We start from the raw sequence: 18400 nt of genomic DNA, 5'->3' as shown, positions 1-18400 counted from the left end.
GTTCTGTTTTTTTGCCTACTATATAGTAGGGAAGAATGTCACCCTGTATGTTATCAATGTAATATGTCCAGACATGCCCGGAAGGCCCTTCCACTCATGTTAATCAACTCTAAACTTTTAAAGTTGACTTTCGATTCCCAACGCCTCGGAATCAAAGAATTCAACAAAAAAATCATACATTTTAACATTTTATTTCAAATAAATATCAGTTATTTTACAAAAGTGACAGTATAGGTTGTGTGAGCTTCATTAAATGTAAATAAATATCCCAACTGCACTGTAATACCTTAAAAAGAGCATACAAAATAAATAAGTTACTTGTTGGTGCAACCGTAGGCTACTGTTTACAATCTACTCCTTGGTAGAACATTTTAATAAATAAAGTCCAATAAATAACCAATGTAATTAAATGTCCAATGTGGATATCTGATATTGCTCTGTAACCGGCCCTTGCACAATACCATGCTTTCCGTATAATACAGTTCAAAAAGAAAGAATCCTATCCCTCAAGTTAAACCCCATGTTAAAACAGTGTTTGTCTCCTTTAGGTTATGGATGTTTGCTAGATTACTTTAGATCCATCTGGCCATTGAAGTTCCACCAGGCTGGCTTCATTTCCCCAAGGACATCCTCCAGATTCTGAGAGGACAGATCTGGAAGTGGGGCCACTGGCTGCTCCTCAGCGATGCAGTTCCATGGGCTTCCACAGTCGGTGTCTGGCACAGATGGAGAGCAATTTTCCAGTCCCATGTCCCAAAATGCAGAATCAGTAGAGGCAGGAGAAGTTGGAAGTGACTCCAAGCCACTAACACAGCCAACTCTGGTACTTCCATGAGGATAAGGAGGTGGTGGGTAGAGGAAGAAATTACTCTCGTCATCGAAGGAATTCCCAAAACTCTGTACTGGGTGACTCCATGTAGACTCAGGAGAGCTCTGTGTGCTTCCTCCAGAGCTCCAGCTGTCTGCCATAGCTTGCAGATCAGAGGGAGAACAAGAGCTGGTTCCCATCAACCTGTTTTGTCGAGGCTTAATGGCAGGTGTGCTGTAGTCACTTGGAGGAAAAGTAAAGTGCTGAGGAGACGTTTGAGACATCTGAATTTTGAAGGACGACTCTTGATTGCCTCTCTGTTGGCCACTGACCCCAACACTAGCCATGTGAGGGGGAAGGAAAGGGCTGGGCAGAGGAGAGGTACTGTCTAGCTGTGGTGAGGTCCAAGTGGCTCTGTTCTTTTGGGTTCTTGCTCTCTTGTTCTGGAACCACACCTGGAAAAAAACAAAACAATTATGTTAGAATGTTGATATATGATACAAACATTTTTATACTTTTTTTTAAACTGTTTTTTATCTGTATTGTTCTTTACCTGAATCCGTGACTCGGGTAGGCCAGTGGCTTGAGATAGACTTTCCCTGACACTAATACCAGGGTAGGGGTCCACTCTGAAAGCCATTTTAAGTAGTTCCAAGTGCTCTTTGGAGAAACTTGTTCGTTTCCTGCGGCCTGCAATCTTACTGGCCTGTGAGTTTCCATCTTGAGCTGTAAGAGAAGAAATATATGTTTTTATTAAAGTACAATATAATAAATAATTATTCTAGGAAATTTAAATCTAAAAAATAAATTAATAAACATGAATACTTACCAATGCAGTCCATCCACATGTCTTTCAAGGATCTTTTGATTATCACTTGTAGAATGTAATTCTGTTAGGACTGAGTAGGTCAAGCTGGATGTTGTTTTACTGCTCCTTGTGCTACTGACCATGAACTGAGAGTAACCAATATTTATACCTGCCCACCTTGGTCCAGAGGGGGCCGTCCTAACACCTATGCACTTAAAAGGTTAAGTCTGCTCTATGATCTCTAATGGGCAAGTCACACCTTCCTAAATGCTACACCTTAATTTACACTTCATTCACACTTCATTCATCCATCATCTTTTGTTGTTCATCACAAATAATTCGCAAGTATCTCAAGATATTTTGTAAGACTGTTGAAGTATTGAAATATTACTGCTTACTACCTATTTTTTTACTACTTAAAATAATTATATATGCAGGTACATTACCATATTTTTTTATGATTTTACATACATTTAAATATTCTTTTTTGTAAATAAATAATGTAACATCCAGCTTGCATTTACATTTTACTTCAAAATGTTAAAAATATGTATATGCAAATTTACATTTAAACAACAAAAAACATGTAAGTACACTTAAAAAAAATGTTGAGCCTTCTTTTTAAGATTTACGAATATCAGTTGTATAGTAAAATTCCCTCAAATTGAATGAAATAATCCTTAGATTATTCGCTTTATGGATTAAGAATTGTAAATGATAAAAAAATAAATAAAAATAGAGCTTAATAAAACATTGTTTTTATACATTTTAATGGAACAAGGGAATGGACCGTTTCAGTTTCTGTGAGTCGTATTCATAAATACAAATAAAAAATGAAAATATGTTTAAGTTTATGAATACGAATCACATAAATTAAATGGTCCATTCCCTTGTTCCATTAAAATGTATTAAGATTTTTGAAATAGCAGACATTTTACTTTATGTATCCATTTTATTATTTGTGTAACATGTTCTATTATTAAAATAATATACAAGTAAATGCTCCTATGTGTTTCTTATTTTTTTATAAGCATTAGCATATACGATTATATATAAGATTTATAAGTTTATAAGATTTTACATTCAAAATGCAGTATATGATCATTAACTGTTTGTAAGTACTCTTGAAGTTTAATGTATAAACACAGTGATGTTTTTACTAAAACATTTTGAAAATGTAATATTCTAAAAGAGCTATGCTTAAGGAATTGTTACATTAATTTATAAATTAAATATTATGACCATTTATTATATTTGATTCATATTCATAAATTAAAGAAAGAAAATGTTTAAATTTAAGTTTATGATTTATACAAAATGTTTTATTAAGCAATAGTTTTTTTCACTCATTTAAAATTCTTAAATAATAATATGTAAGGATTATTTATTTCAATTTGATGGTATTTTACTATTAATTGAAATGCGTAAATCTTGTCTAAAAAAATTATAGTAGAACTAAAACATTGTTCTGTGTTGAAACATTCTCTCAATCATAAAGAAGTTACATATATACTGTATTTATTTTCGATTAACAAATAAACATAAATAGTGGATTTTTGTATCATACAAGAAATAGATTTTAATCTGCTCTCAAATTTCAACATTTTGTGATAATCAGATTTGAAAAGATTATGACCATAGGTGTGAATAGGTTTGATGAATGTGTTTACGCCTCTTTGATTGATATGTCCCAATCAATCTATACAATGGCTCCTATAGAGCTAATTCATACCCTTTAACAGCTGTGAATATGCCTTTATTGATATGAAAAGACCCCAGTTATAGATGCCTATGATTTGTTTCTGACAATAATAAAAGTGTGATTAATTACACTATACATCCCAAGCTACTTGGGCTATAGAAATCACTTTAAAAAGCACTGAGATGTTCTTACTGAAAAATGAAAACAATAACAAAACTTATAGCTCCTATAGTGTTCATTTCAAAGTGTTTCAAAACCTTGATTTCAGGACAAAGCTCTTCTTTTCTTCTATTTCCATCGAAGTGCTATTAAATATTGTCCCAAGGCCTGGTAAATTTCTGACCTGGTCATCATCATTTCTCATTCTGGATCTTATGGCCCACAATGACAAACAATTACATAAAGTAATTCCACAAATCTGAATTTTGAAGTGGGCTCTATGATCTCTAATGGGCAAGTCACACCTTCATATGCCACACCTTAATTTACACTTCATTCATCCATAATCTTTTGTTTTACACTTGATCAATTTGCAAACATGTCAAGACAATTTGTAAGGCTGTTTATAGAAATATTACTACATGTGTTACTACTTAGGCTACTACTTTAAAATGACAATATTTGCAGGTACATTACCATATTATTTCAGCATTACATACATGTTAATGTTCTCTTTTAGTAAATTAAACACTGTTATTATACATACAGCTTTCAAACAGTTTATGATCCCTTTACTGAATTTAAAATATTTTAAGTAGACATTTAATTTAATGCATTTCAAATATGACTAGAGCAGAATATTATCGAATATGAAATATGTCAGACTAACATTTCAAATATTTAGGTAATTTTTGTCCCTTTTGGTGGCCTTTCGGCCCAATGAATTTCTGACCCTGATCATAATTTACTCTAAATCGTATCCTACCTACATGGCTTCTTATGACAAACAGCATAAATTACATAGACCTACAGTTCTTCTTCTTTTTGGAGACTCAATTTGCAATATTTTTCTGAAAAGGACCATGTCTGATTTGTAATTTCACATCATAGTGGTAGTCATATTGTAGAACAAAATGTAAAAGCCTTCTAAATAAAACTGCATTAACAATCATAATATGTCATTTATTTAGTAAATAAATGTAAATGTATCTAATTCCTCAGATGTAAAGTGTAAAGCCTGAAGTTGCAATATGAGAACAATGTTTGCCAGAAACAACTTGCAATAAAAAACAGCTTGAAAATTCATGTTTAGTGTAAACAGTGTAAAAGCCTTATCAATTTAATTTAATTAACATTCATTGCAGTAATATGTCTATATTATTTTATTTATATTTGAAATTATGGTTACCCTGATATAGCCTAGGATCACTTGTTACATAAATGTTAGATAACTACCCAGGAAAAGCATCATCATCATTATTATCATCGCAGAAGCACATTATGATTCTTACGATCTATTTGCGCATTTCAGTGCGCCCGTATTTGTAACCTAGTAAACACTATTTAACTATCTATCAGAGTAATGATATTGTAGGTCAAGATGGCGCTCCATGATTTAGAGTGAGTCATGGCGTCCCTTGAGTCTACAAAACAGCAGTATGCACGGCCACTTTTATAGATGGACAAAACTGCGTCTGAAACAGACCGAAAACTACGTGGATTTTAATTAAAACAACACGTTTTATTCATCAATTAACCAAAGGAAATTTGTATTCCATTTAGAGAATTTGCTTTGAGGTTTAAAAAGAAATATATGTTTGTAAAGACGACCTAATGAGTGTTTCAGGTAATCCATATTCATCCGCTCTGAGTTCCTGCCTCACGCGCATTGAAGGCAGCGGAACCCGGATGGAACTGTCATGGCTGCCGTCACCGACCTGCCAGTCTAAAGAGAAAAGAGAGGTAAATTTCTCTAAACTGCGCTTATTTGAAACAGCGGTTTTAATTAATACACTATGGTATTCAACTCCAATACAACTATGACTTTTTTTGAGTAGTGCGCTCTTACGTTGACTTCTTTGTGTTTTTAATCGTATGATTACATCCAGCGTGGGTGGGGGCGAGTTGCTTTATTTTTTGTTGATGTGGATAAATAATATGGCTTATGAGTGAATGACTTTGACATTTGTGGGTTTGTTCGCTAAGAGAGTAGCGGGATAATCGGTGTGCATCCAGAAATGCACAGCCATAATTGTCGTGTTGAGTCGATTGACATGGCACTTCCTTTAGTTGGCTGTGCATTGTGCGTGTCCGCGTTGCACAAAGTTGGTGAATGTCAACTTCATTTAAATAACTTTATTTCTTCGCAGATGCAGGACTTTGTTGTTAGGTGTTGCTGGTTTTGTATCATGTTTTTAAAAAGTTTGTTTGCGCATCTGTAGAAAGATTGTGAAGTAATGAAATTCTGATGAAAAGTTTGGCTAATATAGCAATTGTGGAAAATGAGAAAAGATAAATCAACGCTGTCTGTTACAAAGATATGCACGGATATGGGTATGAGATACGATAATGCTGGTGAAGTTTACACTTAACAAGAGAGTTTACATATGAAATGATGTTCCATGCATCACTTCACATCTTGGTTGTAAATTAGTTTGGAGGTTATCATACAAACATTAATCCATTTAATTCCAGCGTTCTCTCAGCTCGTTAGATAGCCCAGTGAAATGAAAATTTTCCTGCATTTTCTAAAGTTATGTACAAGTTAGTAATGCTGGTCACAATTATAGCCATTGGGAGTCTGATTGCTCAGTTGGTTAATGACAGTAACGTTAGATGACAGTTGTTTTTTTAGTTTTTTTTTACTATCAAGCAATTGCATATCAGAATAAATTAATTTTTACTTTTCATTTGATGTAACAATTTTGAAATGTAAAATTATATAACGTGTATATCAATCAGTTGTTTTTAAATATTGAATGTTGAGTTGTTTTAAAAATTAGTCTGAGGGTGACCAAAATGTGACCAAATGGTTTTACATGTATTGTGATCCTTTTTTATATGTGCCAGAACAAGCTTAAAAATTAATTTAATAATAGATTGTTTAAATATGTGTCTCACATGTATCATGATGTGTTTTACATGCTTGCTTTAACTGACACAGACTCATTTTTCAGAGGTGCAAACTAGAATTAAACTGTTGTCATAAAACAATTTACACCAGCAGCCATGTAAAAAATAATCACATGAAATCAAGACATGCATTTTAATATTTGACAACTATGTGTAAAATACATCAACAACTCTTTTTAGACAATTGACTCAAAAGTAAATTTTGACAAGATTACCAGTGGGATTAAATTGGTGAATGACAAAGTTTGATTGCTGTATAATTGTTGAATCACAACAGATATTTATTTAAATACAGATATATATTTGATAGATATTGACATTTCTAAATTATTACATTTCCACAGGTTACCATACAGACAGAGTTAGCATTTCTCAGGGTTAGACTCTAGTTATTCTCCACAGTAAACATTTCAAATAATATTATTAAACAGTATTACAGCAGTTGTTGTTACGTGACCTACACTACATCACATGACGTCATTGCACATTTCATTTAGCAAGTGGTATCCATTTATTATCTTGGAAATAAAAATGGATATTTTGAAAATATAATGTAATTTTGTGTCAAATATCTTAACATTTGGCAGCTCAATCATGAGTCAAGACAAATGTTTAAATTCTGCAGTTTGAATTACTTATGTCAGTTCATTCTTCACCGATGAACCACAAATTAATGGGAAGTGCTATATTCTGCACAGTAAACAGAGTACTGCTCATTTTGGAAAATGTAGTGGATCATCCATGTATTTTATGCATCCAGAAAATGTGCATACCGTGCAGAGTAGACATGCTATAAACTGTTGCAGTAATTAGTGTAGTATGATAGTATGCTGTTGTGATCATCTCTTAAACACAGATAAAAGTTGTGATGGGTAGGTCCATATGGAAATTTGTTAAATGCTCTGCAGATTTTCACAGACTTTGAACAACCAATATTCTAAAAATTCTTCGCATCCCATGCCCCTTATCTGTTTATTCATCAGATATTGTTTGGCATAGCCTATTTGATGATATTTTGTTGATTATAAACTTCTAAGTGGTGTGTATAAAAAAATAATCTGGATAATATTCTGCAAAATTGGCACAGAAAATTCAAAGTAACTCCATCTGGGCTCCTAATGATTACATTTTTGCAACATTCATGAATAAAAGTTTTTCATACTTCTCACTCTGCAATAAATAACTTGGCTGTTAAAGGCTATAAAATGTGACAACCAGTTTTTCCAGATGCAAGGAATCGCGGTGAATGGCATTGAAATGTTTTCTGTTCTGCTTTCTTGACACAGACTAAGACAAGCATGAAAGGCAAGAAGATGTCGTCTGTCATTTTTAAACAAATACTAGTATTGTAGACTGCACTAGAGAGAATAATGTAGTCTATAGCAAGTCATTTTGTGGGAAAAAAAAAATACCTTTAGTGGAAGTTAAATTACAGTAGTCAAAATTTAAAGTGGATCAAAACCTTTCATCAAAGTTATACATGAATTTTAAACAATACCTGTTCTTGTCTTAGGACAACTTTGATGAACTTTTTTGATCCACTTTAAATGTTGACTACTGTGTTTCTGTAATACTTTTATACTCAACGTATTGCATATATGTTTGATTAAAGTGTAAATTAAAGCATAGTAGCTCTTACAAGATGTATTTAATAGAGGTACTTTTTCTTAAATGCTGTAAAACATTAACTGTACAGTAGTATTATTCACTTATTACAATATAATAATGTTTTTGTTTTGTTTTTTTGTTTTCCAAATTTTGCAGGAGCCTATATTATAAAGCATGGAGGTTGACCTGACCGCATCAGATGATCCCCCTGAAAGCCATGACCAGAGCCAGGATGATGACACCTTACTGAACCACACTTTGCCACTCGAGTTGGCACATCAGCTTCCAGAGACAGCCTCTTGTAACGAGCAGTGTGACCAAGATGAAACGCACCCTGAGGAGTCAGCCACTGATAATCTTCACATAGATGGCAAAGCTTCTGGAAAGACTCCATGTAAAATGCAGCAGGGCGCAATCTTCTCTGGAAAAATACTGAGTTTTTGTTGCTCTGAATGCAAAGACGACACCACTTACAGCCCTAACGACTTGCTGAAGCATTTTCAAGGATCACACAAAGGAACCCTTCCAACTTATCCTTGTGATCTGTGCTCGTTTGTCACCAATGAATTCTCATCTCTTCAGCGACATCGCATTGGACATCGAAACACTTTGGTCACGTGCGAGATTTGCAACGATGGGGTGCAGTATTCACTTCTTTTGCTCACCAGGCACTTTACCAACTGCCACAGCCGTAATGGACAGTTTCGCTGTAAAAAGTGTGAGTTCTCCACCAGAGATGCAGGAACCTTTGTTCAGCACATCCATCGTCACAACGAACGCAATCACAAATGTGTGAAATGTCCGCATGGTAGCCCCACACAAGGAGAGCTTCAGAAGCATAACTTGGTGTATTCAGGGACTTTTCCTTTCTCTTGTCAGATATGTGGCTATAGTGCAGCTCGCAGAGAGTACCTGAACAAACATCTTACAGTGGCACACGGTGAGGAGATGAACAAGAGGAGAGCAAATGAGGACAATTCTGGTGTTAATTCAACTGGACTAAAACTGTTGCTTAAGAAGTCTCCTCCAGGTGGAGGATCCAGAGAATCGCAGTGGATGTCAAAACTTAACTCACTTCCTGGTGTAGGTCTGCTCGATCATAATGGCAGGTTGTTTAATCCTGAAAAAACCTTGGAGGAAACCCAGCAGTTTCTTGAAAGAGCTGTTGGGGTTAAAAAAGAGAATAATAAATGGACAAAGTCTCCCGTACAAATTGAGCCACAAACTTTGCACCTTATTCCATCAACAATGCCACAACCAAAGTTACAAGAGCATGAGATTAGTCCAGGACTTCTGAATTCAGCCAACAACAATGGACTGACTGTTCTTATGGTGAAGAATAAAATATCTATTCCACCAAACTGTACCACTAAAGTAATGGGCTTTAAGATAGTAGATGGTAAAAAGCATTTAGTTCTAAAAGTCATACCGACAAAACCAGAGGACTCCACTGAAAATGAGGTTTCTGATTCACACATCGGTGATGATGAAGATAAAACAACCAGCAGCCCTTGCTCTTCATCCTCACCAAGCATAGGATCTCTCCTCAGTTTAGAGTCTGGAGAATCAAATGAGCCATCTTCAATAAAAGAAGAGTCACCGGAAGTTGAAAATCACATTGGTAACCATCTCCCCCTGACAGAGGAGCACAAAGTTAGCTTTAAGATTGCAAGTAAGGCATGGCGGGTTAATAATGAGGATACTGAAGTCTCACATGGTACTGAAGTCTCACATGGTGTACTGTCTACAGCGTCAAAAGATGCGGCACTTTCTCTGTGTCAATGCCGCCAATCGAGTGGGAGTTCATCGCCGCATCTTCATGAGGTATCTTTCCTCTGTTCAAGTGAAAAAAGCTACATTGATGATATCCAGACAGCAAATCCAGCCGCCACACCTCCTGTTTCAAAATCAGAGTTTTCCTCTGCTGGTTCTGAGACTACACTTTCTGATTTGCAAATTGCTCAAGTAAACCCATCTGAATATGAGGCTACAGCTTTCGCTTCAGTTATGGATCAACCCTCAGGTTCACAGTCACCTGCTGATGAAACCACACATCCTTCCTGTGACTCTTCCAATTCAAAATCTGATCCTGAAATGTCTGTAGATAAGTTCACACACGTTGATATCCTGAAATCTAAACTTCCTAATATAAAAACAACAGATGCAACTTTTGCTGTGCTTTTGGAAGAATCTCTTATCCAGGAACCTCAATTCAGTTCAAAAGGTGGTAAACCATGTAAGAATAACAATGAACCGAGCTGCCCTATTAAACTTTCTGTGGAAAAAAACATCATTGATTCAGCGGCTGCAGAAGGGCAAGATTCTAATTCTCACCAAGTTGTGACCACATTTTGTGAGATAACTGACATTAAGACTTTTAACACAGAAGTTGGAGAGACTTCTCAGTTTTACCCAAATTCTCCTTCTGACTCAAGTGAGACCAAAGCTTCAGACAGTGAAGTTGGAAAGTTCTCTGAAGTAACTAAAAACAAAACCACTGAGGCAATCTCACGAAATGAAACTAGTAAAGGTGCATCACCTGATGCCAAAGATTGTAACACAGAGGTTGAAAATAACCTTCTTAATTCCCCAAGTCAAGAGGTCTTTAGTTTCCACAATTATTCTAAAGATTCCTTCGGGAGCTCTCCCGATTCATTGCAGCCTGAGGAAGACTCAACGCTGGGGATAGAGGAAGAAGAGTGCGAGGAGGATTTTGGTGACTGGAGCTTAACTCTGCCGGCATCGCCTCCTCTTCCAGTGGAAGAAGATAGCAAGGGAGTGGCTAATGAGAGTGATCCAGCATTAGAGCGAGTGTCAGATAGTGATATTGAGGTTGATGAGTGCATAGCTACTGTTGATGATTCACTCATTCCTGTGCTTCCAGAAAAAGAAGTAGAAATGGCTTGTTCATCCTCATCAGAGAAGAAACCGGAAGGCATCACATTTGCAAGTGAGAACACAGCGGCAAGCTTGACTAGCGCAGCTGTTTTGGGAAAGATACTTGAAAAGCACTCGGACGCTATTATCAGCCAGCAGCTTGAGAAAGAAAGAATGATGTCTTCAGGTACAGGACAAGAAACTGTTAGGCCGACCAAAACCACACTTCGGATTTTGCAAACACCTGAAGGAAAACAGCAGATGTTCCTTCAAACTACTGACACTCCATATGCTGTGCCAGTTCAGCTGAAAAGTGGAGCTGGGTTCAAGCTGATTACTAAATCAAGTTCTCCCAAAATTAATGTGTCCTATGTTAAACCTGGGATTGAGACAGCCAGCAAGACTAAGGGAATAGCTCTGACTTTAAATGGAGGCAGAATTGGCATGTCTACACAAAGTTCAAGTCTGGAAACTAAAGGTCAAGCGTCTATCCAAATGGCACCGAGCAGCAGTGGAAACCGCTATTTCGTCAATGCTGCAGCTCTTAAAGCATCTCTTCTTTTTTCAGGTGCTGTCAAGTCCTCATCTGGAGAACAGGCGACCAATGTGCCACAGACTTGTTATTTAGTTCAGAGATCACTCCCTGTTACCCCAGTTAGTAGTGAGTCAAATGGTCCAAGTTCTAAGACTGTGCTTGCAACTCGTCCTGTATTGGCCATGCCTGTGAATTCAGCAGATAAAACCAGTCCCTTGCAGTCTGGGAGGCAAGCTTACTTAGTTAGATACATTTCTCCAGCTAAGTCGGGTATACTTTTGAACAATTCAGATGGGAAAGCTTTGAACCAGGGCAATCAAGTAAATGAGGCGGGCAAAAACAGGGTATTCCTTAAGATAGTTAGAGGTCCCAACGGCACCAGATTTCTCTCCACTGCTCCATACACCACAGCCAAAAAGTCGGTATACCTTGCCACAAGCTCTTTGCAGTCCCCTTGCTTGTTAATGTCCTCAAATAAATCTTTAACCAATGTGTCGACAGGTCTGAAAACCTCTACTAATTCCCAGGGTCTCACTCATAAACTCATCCCAGCATCACAGCTTAAACATATTTTACCCCAATCCAATGTTCAAAACAAAAGCAGGGCTGAACATGATGTAGCATTACAGAAGTTGCCACTTGTTCCCTGTCCCATCCGTCCACGAAGCCAAAGGAAACGGAGGCGAAGGGCTTTGTTTGAGGAAATGCTGGAGGGCTCCTCCAAAATGAGGAGAATCTCAAGCAAGTTGTCTGAGAAAGATGCTACCTCAATTTGGGAGCCTGTTGCGAAAGATGTCATGAGAATGCTAAGGCTCTGTCCCTTTAGTCCACTTCAAGAAATCAAATGTCCCCGTCGAAACCAGCCTGTGGTTGTTCTGAACCACCCAGACGCAGATATTCCTGAAGTGTCTAGCATCATGAGGTCAGTGAACAAATACAAAGGTGATGTTCTCAAGGTGGCACTGTCCCAAAGTACAGTTAAAGCCCTCTCTGAGTCTCCAAATACACTTTCAAAGCAGAATGCTTCCAATGGCAATGGGAGCAAAACATCAAGGCCAGTAGGAGGCACTGTTCAAGAGAGATTCATACTAAAACTCAAGTTAAAAAAGACTAGCAGAAATAAGTATGAGGTGGTGAGGTCCTCATCTGCTGGTTCAGAGCAGCAGTCAACATTTTGTTGCTGGTTTTGTGGGCGAGTTTTCAACAACCAAGAGGACTGGATTGGCCATGGTCAACGGCATCTAATGGAGGCAACAAGAGACTGGAATAAGCTGTTCTAATGCAACTGCAGAGCCCCTGGATTGGGCCAAATGCCATCCTACGTTGTAGAAAACAGATTTTTAAAAAAATCTTTTCTTCTTTTTTTAATAGTACACAGTAAGATACAGTTATCCTGTCTATATTATTTTTCCATAGATTTTTCTCCAGAAGCTTTTAAAGGGTATAGTGTAATAGAAAAGCGTTTGGTACCTGAAACAAGTTTGTATGTAAATAATTTTCACCCTTGTATATTTAAAGCAAAACCCTTGAGTATGTATAGAATGTTACTGTGAAAACTGGACACACTGTATGTTTATGGTGCAAGCAGGAAGATCACTGGTATAAGATGGTGCTGTCTCTTATATACCTTTTTTAATGCAGACAATTGAACCAATTTCTCAGGTAATTCCATAGTCTTTGAATAAGTGAATGGTCCAGTTTATAAAGAAGTAATTATCTTTCATTCTGAAGCTGTGTACAATTGTAGATTTAAACATTATGTACCATTTTTAAGTACAGTTTAAGTTGGCTACAAATGTCCTACTTCCTATATCATTGAACCATATTGTTTTCCCATTTATGTCCTTTGGGGCTTAGATATTGTGAAAAGTTCAAAATGCATCTGCAAATTTTAAAGGGATAGTTCCCCAGAAAATGATACGTTGTCATTTAGTTCACCCTCATTTCTTTCCAAACCTTTATGACTTTATGACTATGATGTTTTTTTTTTTTTTCATACAATGAAGTTCTTTCATTCTTCAGAAAGTTTTGTGTGTGTTTCCACAGAAGAAAATGTCACACAGCTTTGGAATGACATGAGGGTGAGCAGTAAATGGTAATTTTCATTTTGGGATGAACTCTTCCATTAAGTATTATTTTAGAATATTGCCTAAAAACAAGCCCAACTGGTTCCTGTGGAAGCCATCCTTTTGAAATTATGTGTCCTGTGAGGTGGTTTGCCATTAATACGCTGTATTTGTTCTCATGTTGTTTCTTAGGGTCAGTTTTGTATCTACCTTCATTACATCAAATCAGACCCGGTGTCCCTTCAGTAGCAATAATTGACTTTATAATAGTTTGAATGTTTTTTCTGAAAATATATTCTGAACCTACATCTGTTAGTTATGGCTTTGGTGCTTTTTGTTGTCCTTTCACTTATTTGAAATGAAGAAATGCACCTGTAAATGTACTATAATGCTTTACTAAAAAAAAATATAAAACATGACGTATTGAGATGCAAGCCAACAAACCTCAAAAAGCCAACTAAACACTAACTGTATTTTCGTTTTCTGTGATACTTGAGTGCCTCATTCTGCCTCAAAGTTTTAACAAGGTCCGTCTCATTTCATGGTAAAGTCCACATTTGTAAGATTTGTGTGTGCTTAGCAGAGTTCAAAGATTAAGATTGACCATTCATTTGTGCTAGACTACATTGATTTTTTTTGCTTTCAACTGATTTGTTAACTTTAAAAGCAGAAGTTAAGACTTTCTTTAAACTATTTTTGAGACACTATTTTCTCATTGATAGCTCCAATATCAAGCCTTTTTAAAATATGGGTTTCTGTCCCATATGAACAGTTTTTGTTATAACATTCAGTATATCCTTTACATTTACAGCATGCTTTACTAGACATTTGATGAAACTGTTGTTTTATATGTCAACCCAGTTAACACTGTCCAGATGTGATACAGTGGACTCAATGGTGCTTTTAAATTGATCTGTCAATCTGCAAATTTTTTAGTTCCTCACATAGAATTTCTCTTTAAATGTAGATAAACGCCTCACAAGTGCTGTGATCTGCCACGCTGAAGTCTCACTGAGAGATCTCTGTAATTGTTAGGACAGATGTTTTAATTTGTCTGTGTCCATTAATCATTCTTTGTCCATTGTGCTTGAATGAAGCTTTGATGGCAGAAAGGTAATAATCCATCCATGATTTAAGTAGCGAGTGTTCAGTGTATTATAGTTGTCATAAATCAGTGATTTCTCTGAAGCTTTACTTTCCCGTGTTTGGTCTGTTAACTGTTTCTAACACATGAGAACTATGTTGTTGGCATATAAAGTTTTATTTTCAATATTCACTCAGTATGTATGTCACCCTCTTTGTGACATGACAATCACTGTTATACATGTGAAGTAGTGGAATTGTTTATGCAAACCCTAACAGTCACCTAATATTCAGCTCAAATCGCCCAGCTTGAAACAAGTAATGTCACGCCATGAATGAGCAAAAATATAGTCCTCACTCAGACATCTGTCAACCAAATAATGTTTGTCATGAGGCAAAAATGTCCTTCCTTCCTTCTTGTAATGCCCATGTCACACAGGTTTTTATTAGGATCTGAGAGACAAGTTTATTTTTTTATGCTAAGTGCCTAAAATGTGATGCACCAGGTTGACACTATATTGTACTGTATTTACCTCCTTGCAGTTCCTTCTTTAATAAATGTAAATACCTTTGAAGAAGGTTTTTTTTTTATTTTTTTTTATGACTGTAAAAATGTTTGACACTTTTATTGCCTCTGGGGTTGCCTATTTATATTTTGGTATTTATGTGACTTAATCTTGAAGATGGAGATGTTGCGAGGAAGCAATCACCTCTAGGTGGCAGTATTGTATTAGGTTAGTAATTTAGTACTGACTTCATAATGTCATTAAGAGGATGTTTTACTAGCACATTGCCACAATATTGACTTCATTGGTATTCACATATGCCAACACATGGGTTTCTTTAGAGATATCTTTATTCTGGTAAAACATTCTACACATTCTTATGTGGTCAACTATATTTATTCTTTTGCCTTCACATTCATAATACAGAAAAATGTATGTTTACCAATGCATTATTTGCTGTGAGGTCTAATCATATTAATCTAATTGTATAAATAGTTTCATTTTCAAATATTTAACAAAGTTGTAGATGTTTCAGAGAACTTTATGCTGATCTGCAAGCTACGGTAATACAATTAAATTCACAGTTAACTTTTATTGTGTCATTTAGTGTTATAAATTCATTTTGATATTCTCTTATCAACTACATACAGTATTAGTAACTTATCCCTAAAGTAAAAATGTGTCAAATGTTGCCTTCAATATATATTTGTCACTTGACAGTGTAATTTTATGTTCTCTTGAACAAAAAAGAAATTGAAATTAAAATTAAAATGAGTTCTAAGATTGTTCTGAAACCAACACAAAACCATATAGAGAAAACATGCATTTTCATCATTGGGCTTTTGATGCAAAACTTATGACAACTAGCCCCAGTCTCTCCTATAGACTGCCTATTTTGTGCAATCTTTGTGGATCATGTATATAAAGAGTCATGCTAGTGGATGTTATATATAAAATTAAACGAGAATATATATAGGCTGCGTATATAGTTCAACAGTACATGACACTCCAAATGAATGTATTTATTATACTATTTAAGTTGCTGTCCAATACATGCTCTTAATTTACTAGGCCCTGGTTCGGCTTTCTTTTTCATGAAGGCTCTGTCATGATAATGAGGGCAAAATCTCTACCCAGGCTACGATTTGCCGTGAGTCATTATCCTATGTCGCGATGAGGATATTTGAAATGCATAAATGGGGCGTTGTATCAGGGGAGACTTATGGCCTCATGAGCAGATCACAGGATCACAGATCTAAGACTGACTGTTTAATCTGGGATCGACTGATTGATTATATGTGCTGGTATTCAGTGCTGGGCTTCAGAAAACCTGTGGACCCTCACTGAGCAGGAAAGAGAGAGACAGGTCAGCCTGCTTTGACAGGATTTAAATAGGTCAGGCTTGTACCAAAGCTGTCTGCAGACCGCCTCTGACTTCCTGCCATTGAAGTGGTTCAGGCCATGGAGTGGCCTGCGGGAAGGAAGGATGGCAGCCCATTCCGTGAGAAATGAAGCATTAACACACCAAGATTAGAAATGGAAGGAAAAAGAGAATAGACTTCACTGATTAAACTATTGTTATGCAGTCACCATTTTGTTTCACAGTTCAATAAGCAGATAAAGACAAATTCTGCTGTTTTTAAACTTAAATTAACTATATATTTAGTAACTGCAAAAGTAATACCTAATTTGTCATTTTTCAATGTTTTTAATATATACATTAATATGCTACAATATGATAAATAATGTTTGAAATGTAATTATCAAAAACATAAAGCTTATTAAATTTGTATATAATTTGTTAACTAAATTTGTGTGTGTGTGTACATAATATATTTTCATTTCATTCATTTATTTTTCATTTATTTATTTATAAAGCACAAATAAACACAACTGACGTTGACCACTGTGCTGTACAAGTTAATAAATATAAAACAAAACCACACACAAAACATTAATGACAGACAATAAAACACTATAGTTTGGGTTTAGCGAGATCAAAAATTATGAGTGATATGCAAGAGTAAATAAATAAGACTGTAGTTTAGATTTAAATTCATAAACAGACGTGGCAGACCTCACAGATAAGGGAAGACTGTTCCACATCCTAGGACCGGCCACTGAAAAAGCACGATCGCCTCGCAACTTCAGTCTTGATCTTGGATATGACATATAATGCTGTCTGAGGATCGCAAGCATCTTGTTGACTTTTTCACATTTATAAGATCTGACAAATAGGATGGTGCCATACCAATCAAAACCTTAAAAACTAACAACAAAATTTTAAATTCAACTCTATAACACACTGGCAACCAATTTAAAAATGATAGTATCGGAGTAATGTGTTCTCGTCTACGAACCCCAGTTAAAAACCTGGCAGCGGCGTTTTGGACCATCTGAAGACGTAACATGGAGGATTTAGGTAATCCCATATACAGAGAATTACAATAGTCCAAACGAGATAAAACAAAAACATGTGTGACAGACAAAAAAAATACTATATATACTACACCATACCATATACATGTACATATGCCATACAATGCAAAAATAAATTCAAAAGATGTAATCCAATAACAAAACATTGGATCATTTGACTTCAAAACTATTGAGATGGAAAAAATATCACAAATATTGCATATCAGCTGAAGTCAAAATGAATGAGAACCCAGCTACTCAATAAATGTTCAGATGTATTGTTAACAGAAAAAAATACTAGTGATGGTGGGGGCACCTTGGCCCATCTTACCCTACATTTGACATTATATAATCAATAATTCCAAAACGTAAAAAAGAAAAAGAAAAAGAGCCATCCTTACATTTTAATCAAAGGAGGCTATTTATAAGATACCTGTCCACTTCTCCAGCTCACCACACTGTTCTATTCCTATCCTTTGCCATCCCCCGCCTATGGATCTATTTATCCTCCTTCCTCTTCAGTACATCATTTTCACTGCTCCCTCCCCCTCCCACTCTCTCTCTCTGATAGCTTGTCAGAACTGTGTTCTGTCCATTACCATTCAAACCAAAACCAGAACATCAGAGAGTAACCACATGCCCGCATCTATATAAGGCACAAAATAAATAGGTCACACAGTCCCATGAAACTCTAAATAAGTAATGTCAAAGGGTGAAGTAATTGTCATTTTTTTAGTGGTACTCAGATACGTATAACCACTATGCAGTGTTAAAGTCAGCTTGGAAATTGGAAAATGGCTTCTCAAAAAAAAAAAAAAAAAAAAAAAAAATTAGGCCAAGACTTAATTTTGTTAATCAGGAATGAATTATTGTCACAGTGCACAGTTTTCGTTCTCACTATCGTTTACAGAATCAAA

General features: G+C 35.8%; 2 protein-coding genes across 2 annotated transcripts; one reads left to right on the top strand and one right to left on the bottom strand.

The window, feature by feature from the left end:
• Positions 1 to 252: 252 nt before the first annotated feature.
• mxtx2 (mix-type homeobox gene 2) lies at positions 253 to 2000 on the bottom strand. Its single transcript, XM_082151175.1, has 3 exons — positions 1638 to 2000; positions 1362 to 1534; positions 253 to 1263 (listed from the first exon to the last, which is right to left on the bottom strand). The coding sequence occupies exons 1-3, from the start codon at positions 1654 to 1656 to the stop codon at positions 568 to 570; spliced, it is 888 nt and encodes a 295-aa protein (XP_082007301.1). The 5' UTR covers positions 1657 to 2000; the 3' UTR covers positions 253 to 567.
• Positions 2001 to 4294: 2294 nt separating this feature from the next.
• On the top strand, positions 4295 to 14670 carry LOC309484782 (zinc finger protein 518A). The gene is made up of 2 exons (XM_082151167.1): positions 4295 to 5220; positions 8155 to 14670. The coding sequence occupies exon 2, from the start codon at positions 8173 to 8175 to the stop codon at positions 12688 to 12690; it is 4518 nt and encodes a 1505-aa protein (XP_082007293.1). The 5' UTR covers positions 4295 to 5220; positions 8155 to 8172; the 3' UTR covers positions 12691 to 14670.
• Positions 14671 to 18400: the final 3730 nt, after the last annotated feature.

Source organism: Leuciscus leuciscus (assembly GCF_965113295.1).
Source record: "Leuciscus leuciscus genome assembly, chromosome: 21".
Taxonomy (NCBI): Eukaryota; Metazoa; Chordata; class Actinopteri; order Cypriniformes; family Leuciscidae; genus Leuciscus; species Leuciscus leuciscus.
The sequence above is the reverse complement of the archived record's forward strand: the minus strand, read 5'-3'. Positions and strand labels throughout refer to the sequence as shown.

What these genes read in the sequence shown, in the direction of transcription:
- LOC309484782 (XM_082151167.1), top strand. Translation starts at nt 8,173, where the DNA reads ATGGAGGTTGACCTGACCGCATCAGATGATCCCCCTGAAAGCCATGAC.
- mxtx2 (XM_082151175.1), bottom strand. An exon ending in TACCCGAGTCACGGATTCAG is followed by an intron (nt 1,264 to 1,361) that starts GTAAAGAACAAT and finishes GTTTTTTTCCAG; the next exon opens with GTGTGGTTCCAGAACAAGAG.